The sequence below is a fragment of the Mytilus californianus genome, unplaced genomic scaffold (assembly GCF_021869535.1).
Source record: "Mytilus californianus isolate M0D057914Y unplaced genomic scaffold, xbMytCali1.0.p SCAF_6, whole genome shotgun sequence".
Classification (NCBI taxonomy): Eukaryota; Metazoa; Mollusca; class Bivalvia; order Mytilida; family Mytilidae; genus Mytilus; species Mytilus californianus.
Genome location: NW_026262712.1, coordinates 119,051,704 through 119,064,580, shown reverse-complemented (window position 1 = coordinate 119,064,580; position 12,877 = coordinate 119,051,704). Strand labels below are relative to the sequence as shown.

General features: G+C 29.4%; 1 protein-coding gene across 4 annotated transcripts in view; it reads left to right on the top strand.

Moving 5' to 3' along the window:
* Positions 1–688: 688 nt before the first annotated feature.
* LOC127704563 (paired box protein Pax-6-like) overlaps positions 689–12,877 on the top strand; it is a 40,915-nt gene continuing 28,726 nt past the window's right edge. Inside the window, exons 1-3 of one of the 4 annotated variants that reach the window (XM_052208681.1) lie at positions 689–1,109; positions 8,548–8,635; positions 12,063–12,152. In XM_052208681.1, the coding sequence (XP_052064641.1) occupies positions 8,584–8,635; positions 12,063–12,152 (142 nt within the window). In that variant the 5' untranslated portion in view covers positions 689–1,109; positions 8,548–8,583. Of the gene's footprint in view, positions 1,110–7,650; positions 8,083–8,547; positions 8,636–9,430; positions 9,462–12,062; positions 12,153–12,877 lie in introns of those variants that run through there. The other 3 variants (XM_052208683.1, XM_052208680.1, XM_052208682.1) reach the window with 3 other exon arrangements.

Genomic DNA, 12,877 nt, shown 5'->3' with positions numbered 1-12,877 from the left:
AATGCCCAAATATTTTGGTGTTTGTTATTCTTTTATTTATTTTTTTCAACTTTGTCATCGTAAACTAAAACGAAATTGATTGGAAATTCGTACATTTAGATGAATTACTCAATGTTCTTCAAATAACTTAATTAATTTAGAACTTGACAAAAAGAAAAAAAATATTAATTTTACGACGAAAACATGCAAGAAAATAATAAATAACGATGAAACAAAAGAAAAATATGATAATTAATAAAGACGATTATCAAAGACTTACAGATATTTAATGATGAAATTAATTACAATCGAACAGAAAATTATTTAATCCAAAAATCAATTCAACATTCCAAAAAATAATCTTGTTTTTTGTTTAAAATGCATTTAAGAAGTTTAAAAGCAATGGATGTTTATGATTGGGCTACTGCAAATTCGATTCTCTCATTATCACATAGCAAGCCAATCTCAGCATCAACTCTTTTCTCACTAGACCGCCCAATTGGATATAATCTATTTTAATAATTCAATCCGATAGCAATATTATATTTTATAATTTCATCTTTTCATTAATCTTATTTTGATTTAAACTTCTCTGATTGCTCAAGCTTAACATCGCTGTAGAAGTCGTAAAACGATTGGTAGAATTTATTCAAGCTCCACCTATTTTTCATGATTTAATAAATATGTGAATTCATGGCTAAAAAGAACTTCTCGACAGAGGTGCCAGTTTTAAATCAGGCGTTATAACGCTCCAAAGTAGTGGAAAAAGCAATCGGCCCTGAAATATTCGGTAAAGAATGATTGCAGATTTATAACATTATTTCGCAGTAACTTCGCATATACTGTTTGTTTTCGCTCGACAAAAGTAGGAATTTTAACCCAGATATTTTATCATATTTTAAAAGCATATGTACGCAGTCGCCATTGACAATTACTAGTTATGTTTTGAAAAATAAATGCACGTGTGTTAACTGTCCAGAGGAATTTACCTAAACAAGACGTTATCACTGAGTCGTGAAAAATCTAATAAGTTATCTTCAGCGGAGGGACACAATTTGTAATTGATGCGTGAATGGGACAACCGTTGTGGAAGCTAGACAATTAACTACAAAATATTTCAAAATTTTCAGGTAAGTCAATTGAAATAATTGTTTAAAATTTTGGAAAATATCATCCTCCCCTTTCTACTTGGTCATTTTTAATTTAACATATTAATAACATATTTTTGTCGTTTTTGGTTCAGATTATAACATCTTCTCACTGCATTGAAAAGTTATAGCGTGCATATAAAGGATGCATTATTTTCAGTAATTTGTGGGACATTAGGAAAGTATTTATGACAATTATTTACAAACTTTTACAAACATTCCGTGCTGACCTATGTTGTATTGTTTAAGATGATACAACATATATTTTTCTTCCTGGTTGTGATTTTATGTAAGGAAAAGCTATCAATTTGACAAACATTCCTGATTGAAGATGCTGACGTTGGAAACAGAAAAGCAAAAAAAAATTAAACTTTTACGAGGGTTACATACCAAACACGTGCACCTAAAAATATTTCGCATTTTGGTCTTGAGTTTTTTACGGAATTCCAAGAAAAAAATAAATAAGATATATTCCATCGTAAACTGGATATTATATGCAATAAATAGTATATTTTAAAGATTATATCCTAAAGATTATATCTAGCTTACTATTGATTATGTAATAATAATAATCTTTAAAAGATATTTCTCATTACTTGTATTTTCTTCTTCAATATAATGACAGTTTATGTATGTTATTTTTTTATACCTAGTTTTTCCTACAGCGATTTCAGTTCTGGAATAGACATCCGTATTCATACAACACAAAATATAAATAAATATGAAATGTAAACGTTAACCTTAATTCATATTCATTTATTTGTTTATTTTGTTTATTTCTATTTTGTTTATTTCCTTTTCCTGTAGAGTTTTGATTGCTGGAGTAAAAGCAAGTTATGTTTATAACTCACAACAATTTAACGGGCCTGTACGGCGCCCAGTATATTCAATCTTAAATCCGTGTATTGAAAATGTATTAATAATATTTAACCCTTTAGACATTTTTGATAGTATAAAATGGATAAAAATTTTGCTTGTTTTTATTTTATTACATTGTGTGAAATTTACCAGGCATGAAATTGACAGTTGTCATTTTCAAAACACATGATGCTTTTTGAAGATAAACGGATTATCGCCCTGGAGGAAAATATTAAATGTTTATCTGTAATGTATTCGGAAATAACTGGATTAATCATAAGATAATCATATCCATATTTTAAAGAAATATTAACTGGGAGCAGTATCAATGTCCACCGGCTTAGCACACACAGTTTGTAGTTCTTAAGTCATGTATCATATTTAGGGAAACACAAATGTATAAAAATCACAAAAATATTCCACAATGAAATATCTCGATTTTGCCAAAAAATGTAACAAAAATAGAACGCTTCTAAAAAACTTGTTTGTTTAAAATAAAAAACCTTATACATTGTGATGAACAATATTCTTTCCTTATTATATACAGATATGCCCAAAAAACTCTGATATATTTCTTACTCACCTGCTCGCCTGTAAAATAATGCTCATAATCTAAGTTTATTTCTACTTGGATGTTGAAGTGAATAAAAATAGTAAAATGCTTTTAAAATCTGAAAACACATCATTTTCATTGATTTCTATACTCTAGTTAAATATGTAGTTTTTTTTTAATTAAAAATCTGAAATTGAGCAAAAACTAACATTAACATATATCCATGGTTTAATAATCTAAGAATTATACAACATTCAAAAATCATTTACAAAAAATAACATAAAACTCCTCAGTCAAATTTTGAAGTAGAAAGTAAAATAACATTTCAATTCAATAGTACCTGTTAAATATTATCAGGAACACTTGTTCTAAAACTTCTTTCACTACACAATAAAATTACAATTCAAATGATTATTATTATAATTTTATAAATCTCTTAAATGTTTGATTGTATACATAAAACCTCTTGAATTTAAAGCTTCTCTTATGTCATTCCTTAATTCGTTTGTAAATTCCCACTTCATCTAAATCTCAACAGATTAACTGACAAAAGTCTAGTTAATTATTAACTAAATTTAACTGGATTAATAGCTTTTCCTACAGTTAACCGCCAGGTAACATCGCGATATCTTAGTTTCTCTGTGAAGCATTGATTTTAATGTTAGTAATCTTTTAGTCTTGGAAAACATCATAACCGCCTTCTCCGTGGAATAGAAGAATTAATGAATATTTTCTTTAAGATCTCTCTACTTTTCTTAAGTAATATTTAGCGCTATATTGATTGACTTAAATTTAAAAATGTAAAGCGATATCTTGAAGATGAAAACATTTATTTAAGGAATAATTCATTTTAAGTGCTAGTGTAGAACTAGTAATAATTAAAGTTTAAGCATAAAGCTTTCAACATATTTAAATTTTTGCATACAATTATTACTTTTTGTATTGGGAAGAGAATAAATATATGTATATAATTTATCATTGGAACATTTTCACATATATATAAAGTCAGTGCTAGTTTTTTCATTATCTCAGAAAATGTGTTTTTTTTTAATCTGAGTCACAAAGGCCATCTGCTGTTCTGTAAGATATTCATTTCTAGACAAGAAGGAAATGAAAAATGTTTCTAATCTAAAAATATCCTAAAAATAGTTCAGTTTTTTTTCTTTCTCTCTCTCTGTCTCTCTCTCAATAATACAGAGTGAAAACGATACATGTGTTAAAACTTTTATTCCATTAAGTGTTAAGACAAAATGAAGGTTAAAACAATAATGAGTAAGGAAAACAAGGGATGTTCATTTTGTTTATTAACAAAACTTGTTTAATTTTGAATGAAAATCTCATTGCGAATTTGGAAGTATGAATAACTTAATAAATATGCATGATTTTTATATTTTGTAAATTCGGAAACCTATTTATGTTTTCATGTTATTCTAAAATCTAGAAAAAATTAATTCATTATAGAATATCATAAACAGTCAAAGCCTACATAAACAATTATGTCAAGTGAAATAATGTCTAATTAACCACACACGAAAACACTTTTAAAATAGATGTATAAATCCTCCCTATCCAGAAAAATAATTTTTCTCCATAAAAATCAAGTTGTCACATGAATTCCAAGTATTTATACATAGCTTTTGGCTGTGGATATAAGACCTGTTACCTGACACCCTGTACCTGTCAGCGGGACACGGACAGTGTCCAGATCTTCATATTTAATTAATATCACAAAACCACACTCATTTGTCCTCCTAATAGACTTAGAGATTTTGGACAGATATCCCGTACATGTTACATCATGGTGATCATTTCGACCTTCGGGTTATTAGTTGTATCCCAAAATTACATGATCAAGTTGTAGATTTCAGATGTCAAGTAATCGACATTAGTTGTGTTTGTTTGCAGATTGTCTTATTGGTATCTGGTACTAATTACAGGATTTATTTGTGTTAATTTGATTTCTTTTTTGTAGACGCCTCTGACAAAAAACATTTGATGCCAAGTGGTTAGTTGTCTTATTGGCAACCATACCACATCACTTTATTTTTACACTGTTCTCAATAAAGATTTTTTTTGTTGTTAAAATACTAGTGTAAAATGGTAAGAAATCAACAATTAGAATAAGTTTGGAATAACAAAACAATTAGAATAAGTTTGGAATAAGTAAACAATTAGAATAAGTTTGGAATAACAAAACAATTAGAATAAGTTTGGAATAAGTAAACAATTCGAATAAGTTTAGAATCAAATTATATTATGCCTGTAATACATGTACCGACTGTCATAATAATTTCAGTTTTGTCACAAGTCTCTTTGGCAGACATTCTCGAAACATAAACATAAACATAAACCATAAAATAATTACGGTTAAATAAAAGGTTGAAGATTATAGCATCACATTGAACTGGAAGAGTATGTCTACACCTAATTCAAAAAACGTAATAATATAACAGTTGCTACCCTTTTTATTTAGAGAACATCCGGTTGTTGAACGAATTTTGCGTAGTTAAAATATTCAACTTGTAAAATTAAACTCTCATTCGAACTAATGCATTTTATTTGATTAATTTAAGTCGTCAACAAAAAGTGTTTTCTATCAACAAATGTCTAGTTTTCATTTATTCCAAATTATATTTCAGGATTTAGAAAAGTCCTCATTTATAATTTCTTTAAGATGTACGATAGGGGAACCCTCGCTAAGATCATCAGTTATAATGTTCAAAGGGATGTTGAAAGTTAATCTGAATAGAAAACACCCCTAATAGAATCAATGACTTTCAATCCGTACTCTTATAAATATCCAACTGGTAATAAACACGCCGAACTATTTCTCAAAAGGTGACTTTCCCTTAATTGAAGTCAGACCTGCTGAGTTGTTTTGTTGGTCAATGTTTAAGATATTTTCCTGTAAATATGAATATTAAAGACCGATGATCCTTACCATATAATTACATGTTCATAAGAGTCTTTTTACAAGAGTAACATCAGTTTTGGGAAAAACAGCTTGTCCTACCAATTAAAATGCCTTAAAACTTTCCACAGTGCATTTCAAATTTTTCAAAGTTGCCGCATTCAAAGCTAAACTCGCATGATGTCTGTTTGATTTGTCATAAAATGACCAACTATAGCACATTGCAAAAATTCTCATCTCAGCATCCTTTTCCTGTGACATTTTATAATAATAGTTCTGCACCTCGACATTATACTTTCTAAAATTTGTTCAAAGTTTGATTAAAAAGTAAGAGGAGGTGAGATTGGAAATACTGTTACCAGGAAACCCCATTTTTGTATGTTTTGACTTATTGAAGATTGTCTAAAAAATCTACTCTTCGGACAAATTGTACAAATATGAGTTTTCACTTGTAAATTAAAGAAAAAAAATTTCAGATGATACACAACTTTTGCGAAATTGAAACAATTTAACTATCATACTACGAGAGAGATTATATATTTTCTTTACTATATTTCTTTTTCTTCTTTATCTCATCATAACTATGAATAAAAGGGGATGAGGGATGTATGTCAATGGAACAACACTATAGGCATATTCATACTACATAAAAATATCGAAAACATTTCCGCCATAAAACATTACCTTTTCTTCCACACGCTTACTTTATTTGTGAATCTATTACTTTAACGCCTATCTGGTCATCTATGATAACATTACATTATAATAGATACTTCTGGATGATTAACGTTGACCACAGTCTTGTTGGTTTTTGTCCACATCGTGTTGTTGTTGCCTATGCCTGTATAATTAACCCACCAAAGCCATCTTGATACAAGATAAATTAAGATATGTCATGTATGTACCTTCAGGATGTTTGTCTTTAGAGTGTTATAGGCTTCATCTACTGGTCCGACTGTGTACCAAAATCTTCTGTCAAATTACACAAACCGTCATGTCAGACAGCTAGGTTTTGCTAATTAGAAAGAATATCTTGCCGCGGTTTACCAAAACTTTTTATCATTTTTTGCATCGACTTTTTTAATTTCTATTTTATGACCGTTTGTAATTACAAATTTTGATTCGCTTATAAAATTCTTAAAGTTAAAATAACCAATCGACTGTCCTAACGACAGTGGCAAATATTTCATGAATTTTAAAAGCATGCAAAGTAATATGAGATTATTATCGTAATATTTGTATTTATTATGTATAATACGAGTGAATAATCCAGTACCATATCTCATAATCCATAGCTTTGTAACTACATATTATTTCATCATTTTTTCTAAGATAAGAGTTGTCACAAATGGCCACCCGCAAAGTCAAGGCATTGTTTCACACTTTCCTAGAAATAAAAAAAAAATCTGTGCAACGAAATGAACACATGAAACCAACATCTGAAGATAGAAAACTCCAACAATATTAAACAAGGTGACACAGATACACCCGAATATCTTATCCTATCTTTATAACTCTTATTTGAAGCTTCATACTACACGTAACTTAAAGCTTGATAAAGAATGCGAAGGTTTTAACCTTTAGTTTGTACATAGTTATTTACAATCTGATAGTTACCGTCAAGGACATACGGGGACCTTCCGCTATAATGGCGGTATCCCAATTATATTTATATAACTCCTAGAATGTAATCATCTGTAAGAAATGTCAGAAAAGTGAGGTTGTGTTGTTATGAAGCCAAATTGTCGATTTATACTTCTAAACCTGAAGCTTTCTCTAATATTAAATTATATGACAACCTTCATTGTAAACTACAATATCTTAATTTATGCTTGAAAAAATCAACTTTATCTCAAATATCACGGAAATACAAATCGTAAGTGTCAGTTTCAGAACTTGTAATGTACATTGGCGTAATTCTGAAGGTTGGTATTGTAACCTTACGTAGCGTGGTAAAATGAACTATATTTTAACTGAATGTGTATTGCATTTCACAATTGCATGATTTATAAATTGATTTATTTATTCCCTATTAAAATAATACACTCATTCAGCGGAAAAATATAGAATTGAGTTGATTCATTGGAAAAATAGGGTTGGTCTTTGACGGATCAAGGCTTTGATTGATGGATTCGGTTGGCTTGCCTTCTCTAAGCCAATAGGATTCAAGTCGCTTTACACCTAACAGTAGTTTTAACTCGGAGTTTTATTGTGTTCAAAGTCGCAAGGCCTATGTTTTCTGCTCGGTTAGGTGTTCAACAAAGTTATAAGTTAATTGGATTCATTTAAGCATAAGGATAATCTAGGAGCTTTTGTTTTTGTGGGTCACTGTATTGAAGGACAGAGTATGTTGATGGACAGTGTCCTTGTTTTGTTCTTGGACATTGCTTAAATCTATGAAGACTTTATGATGAATGTTTCGGAGTGATTTATTATTACCACATCTCTACTGTACTTAAAATAAACCATATATAGAGAACATGCCGCAGATATGGTGCAGTTTAAATATTTAACGCTTGACTGTAACTAAATTATGTACTACACTTAGAATCGCGTGTGGCTATGTATGATCTACCGTAAAACAATTGGAATACTTTATGTTGAATATTTTACACTTTATAAACTCGTTCTAGGTGAGATAATTTGTATGACATCAATTTGTCAAGTTTTCTATAACATAACGGCTTTACAGTAAATTTGAGACTTTTATATGTTTTTGATTTATATTTCTAACATAAACAACATAATAACAGGGTGCCATGTACCGTATCGGTTACTGCTTGTAGATTTTTTCTTCTTTTTTCCATTTCATCTCATGTTAATTTGCACTCATTTTTCAGTTTAATTATTTTTATTTTGTTTTATTAAAAATCATAACTATAGACTTTAAAACTGTCACTTATTGGTATTTTTTGTAGATGCTCTAATTTTTCATTTATTTTTTGTGTCTTTTTTTATATTTACTTATTCAGATTTTCATATTTTACTTCCCTTTTATAATAAAAGCTATAACTTATGGCATGTCCTCTTTGACTTTTAAATAAGCTTAGTCATATAATATTTTTCAATACATATATTTTTATTTTTTTATTTTTCAGGACTTTTAGACAATTTTAATTTGTTAAGAAATTTCTATGACAACAACGATTGAAGATAATACTAATTCTAACGTCATGCCTTCAAAAGGTAAGTTTGCCTCATATTTGTAAGATAACATTTTACCAATTTTTTCTAATTTTAATGTTACAAATAATTTACCCATTGTCATTGGTCTGAATGTTTTTCTGTTTTTTGCGCTCCTTTTTCTATTTTTTGGAAAGATAGAGGGGTCTCATTCATTCATATTTTTATTTATTTGTGTTTTAAATATGTGTACCTATTTAATATTTTTATATATGTGCTTCAACATGAAATCGGCTACAATTTTGTCATTTCTGTTTGAAATATTTCGAAATTTGGTAAGAACAACCTTCTAATTTATTATGATTCAATAGACAACACAAACCCAAAAAACATAAGATATTTCGATGTCAATTTTCTTCTTTAAAATACACGACGTCAACATTTTGACAATATTTATGAATTTAACACGAAATCCATCTACTTTCTTGTTCACTTAAAGTTCATGTTTGTAGATCGAGCTCAATAAATATGATAATTCCATTCTTCTTTTGAAAACATTCGTCCATAAAACTAAATAAAATCCAAACAATCGTAATAAACGACGACATTTCAGTGGTTCTATTTCAGAAGAACTGTAATGAATCTATAATGCGGACTAATTCTGGTTTTATTTTGGAGAAGTATCCCTTGTTATGAGTCCTTTGGATTATAAATCACATATAAGAACATCAGCCATTAATGTGAATGTCGTCCAATATTCTGAAAATATTGTCGACAATTTAGCATTTAGACACTAACTGACATTAGATAAGGTCAATTCATTGCCTGCTGACGGGAAGGATTTACTAGGATTTAGGACGCATCGAGTTGTGGATGTTGCTAAAGCCTGGTAATTATTCCCTGATCTCAAACATCTTCATGTTTATCACATTGATCTGTACAAAGTCAAAATACAAACTTTATCATTGTTCTTTCTATTTATTACATAAACAAAATATTCTTTTGCAATCGTAAATCGACCACTTCATTATTTAATTGTCCTTTTACATTTGGGTCTGTAAAACTGAGTTTAAAAGGAGGATATTATTAAGTTCTTCATTTAATGTAGGTTTCTCTGCTAGGTTCTGTGTCATGAAATTTTAAATGATTTTTATTATTGTTGTTGCATGTGTATATATTTATATAATTTGCGTAGTTTTCGTTAAAACTTTAGTTTCATGCAAAGTCAGACATTATGATTTGTGTTAAACAAGGTCGGCGAAAACTTGAAGCTGATCAGTAAAAAACTACAAGATAAGGATGTGTACTTAAATATTTCATTTGAAACATAATTTTTCATGAAAATAATTTTACGTCAGTGGTAAATGGAAAATACATTTCCAACATGACATTTTGACAGCCACTTTGAAACAAAATGTTTTTACTACAAAGCAATATCCAAACAAGATCTTTGTAAAGAAGTCTAAAAAGATGATGTATACCTATTGCTATATGACAAATGAAAACGTTTTAGTGACCCAGGGTCATTCGTTGTGAAGCTTTTCCGTTCGGAACAAAGCTATTACACTAAGTATTATTGTCAACGGAAGAGTAATTAATGTGTTAAGTATAATGGTCGTGAGAAAATAAATTAATTTTTGTTATTTAGTGTCAAAATAAAATATAAATTTTCTTTAATTATCCGTTTTACATGATTCTTAATTGTAACCTTCATCTTTGTCATCAAAATGTTTTATTTCATTTACATGGCATGGATGCCTTGTACGAGCTTCCGTCAATTTTTCATCATGTTTTATTATTTCTGTTTGCTACACATTACATTGTCAGACACAACATATTCCCATTAAGGAAAATGCACATTCCATGCAGATACCTAATATATTGTGTTGGATCAGACAAAGGTCTCATTGTACTTAAGATATAAATTTTCACTCTAAGGTATGTTTGTGGATTTTCTTGCGAAAATATAGTTCATTTTGAAGGTCTGTTTTTGTTGGGTCACTATTTCTTAGAGGTCCAGACTGTTTATATCCTAATAAGTTTAATTCGGAAAAAGTGAAAACAACTTTAGATATAAATTATTGCATGAAATGTCAAAGACTGATTATTAAACAAAGGTATGAGTAATGCTAGGAAAATCTTCTTAAAACATAAAAACAGAAGAAAAAGATATCGGTTTTAAACACCTGTGCGTAAGACTTAAAAAACGGTCGATAACTCTAACCACCTTGTTATTCGGTACAGGTGTAGCTGTTCAGGTAGAAAAATCACTTTAATTATCGATTCATGTTCCGATGCCCTGTGAACATTTAAGTATTTGTGTACAGATGAATGCATCTAAAACAATACCTAACCATCAAATTATTTCTGTAATAAAACATGGAAGGTGATAGGTTTATAACTCATACTATTTCCTTTTTATAGCTTTTATAGTAAAATAATTTTCTGCTGATTCATTACGTTACTACGATGTAGAGTAAACTATAACTCTGTTGATGCATTACGTTACCACGATGTAGAGTAAACTATTACTCTGTTGATTCATTAAGTTACTACGATGTAGAGTAAACTATAACTCTGTTGATTCATTACGTGACTACGATGTAGAGTAAACTATAACTCTGTTGATCCATTACGTTACTGCGATGTAGAGTAAACTATAACTCTGTTGATTCATTACGTTACTACGATGTAGAGTAAACTATAACTCTGTTGATTCATTACGTTACTACGATGTAGAGTAAACTATAACTCTGTTGATTCATTACGTTACTACGATGTAGAGTAAACTATAACTCTGTTGATTCATTACGTTACTGCGATGTAGAGTAAACTATAACTCTGTTGATTCATTACGTTACTACGATGTAGAGTAAACTATAACTCTGTTGATTCATTACGTTACTACGATGTAGAGTAAACTATAACTCTGTTGATGCATTACGTTACTACGATGTAGAGTAAACTATAACTCTGTTGATTCATTACGTTACTGCGATGTAGAGTAAACTATAACTCTGTTGATTCATTACGTTACTACGATGTAGAGTAAACTATAACTCTGTTGATTCAATACGTTACTACGATGTAGAGTAAACTATAACTCTGTTGATTCAATACGTTACTACGATGTAGAGTAAACTATAACTCTGTTGATTCATTACAAATAAGTATATGTGACTCTGCTAAGTCATTTCATCAGAAGAGTTATACTTTATTTGAAGACTGCAAAACTTACAAGCGACAAAAGTAAGTTTCCGCTTTATATCAATTGTCATTTAGGAATTTGTGATGTTGAATATGTAGTTCTTTTTTTTTTACAAAGTGATTCATGTCTCAATTGTTTATTTGTTTTTGCTTGTTAATTTGCCACTAATGTAATCTTGTCTATTGTCAAATGCTGTCTTGTAACTATTTTAAACCTATATTCTCAAATTTTGTTGATTTTAAGTTAATGTATAGAAATGTTAATGTTATATTGTACTTTTAGACGAAGATTCAAGTGGGAACTCAGTAGGAAGCCCTGACACAGGTAACAACAGCCTAAATAACGGAACAAAGAAACCACGCACCAAAAGAGGTGAGTTTCGTTGGAATACGTAACCAGGTTTTCCTTTAAAATTTTCACCAAAATTGTAAAAATAGGTTTTATTTGTTCCGTTGCTTAGGTATACTATCTTATATTTCTCACAAGTTGTTTCTTTTAAAATATGGAATGAACAGACTAAATCCTGTCAATGTTGCTTAATCTACAGTTTTCTATTTGGTGTTTTGTAGACTGATTTTTAGTCTGCTCCCTTTTTGGCCGTTATGTTTTTTGTCTTTCTATTCCGTTTTCTTTTTGATTGCTACATGGTATCTATAAATCATAATCTATTTTTCTAACAATTCAGTTACATATATGAGAGAGAAAAAAAAATGGCAGATTTTAAATTTGTGTTCTTCTCACTTCCGGTTTCTATGACGTTTAATATTATGAGTGTTTATTGAAGAAACCTCAGCAACTTGAATTTAAATTGTAAACAAGTCAATATAAAGCACCTATTCACTAAACTTAAGTAAACACAGAGTAAAATTGCTCATTTATGACAAAAGCTTAAGCTTTAAAAAGCCAATTGAGATGAATTTATTTCGGATAATAGATTTGCACTCGAAGGCTTAACGCAATTAAAACAATTGTTCAACAGCCTCTAAAAGTAAAATAAATCAATAGACTTCAATGTTCGGTCAATTTGTATTAAGTATCGCTCCTGTCGATAAGTTGTGTTTCAACAATAAATAAATCTCGTCGACATCCTATCTTTT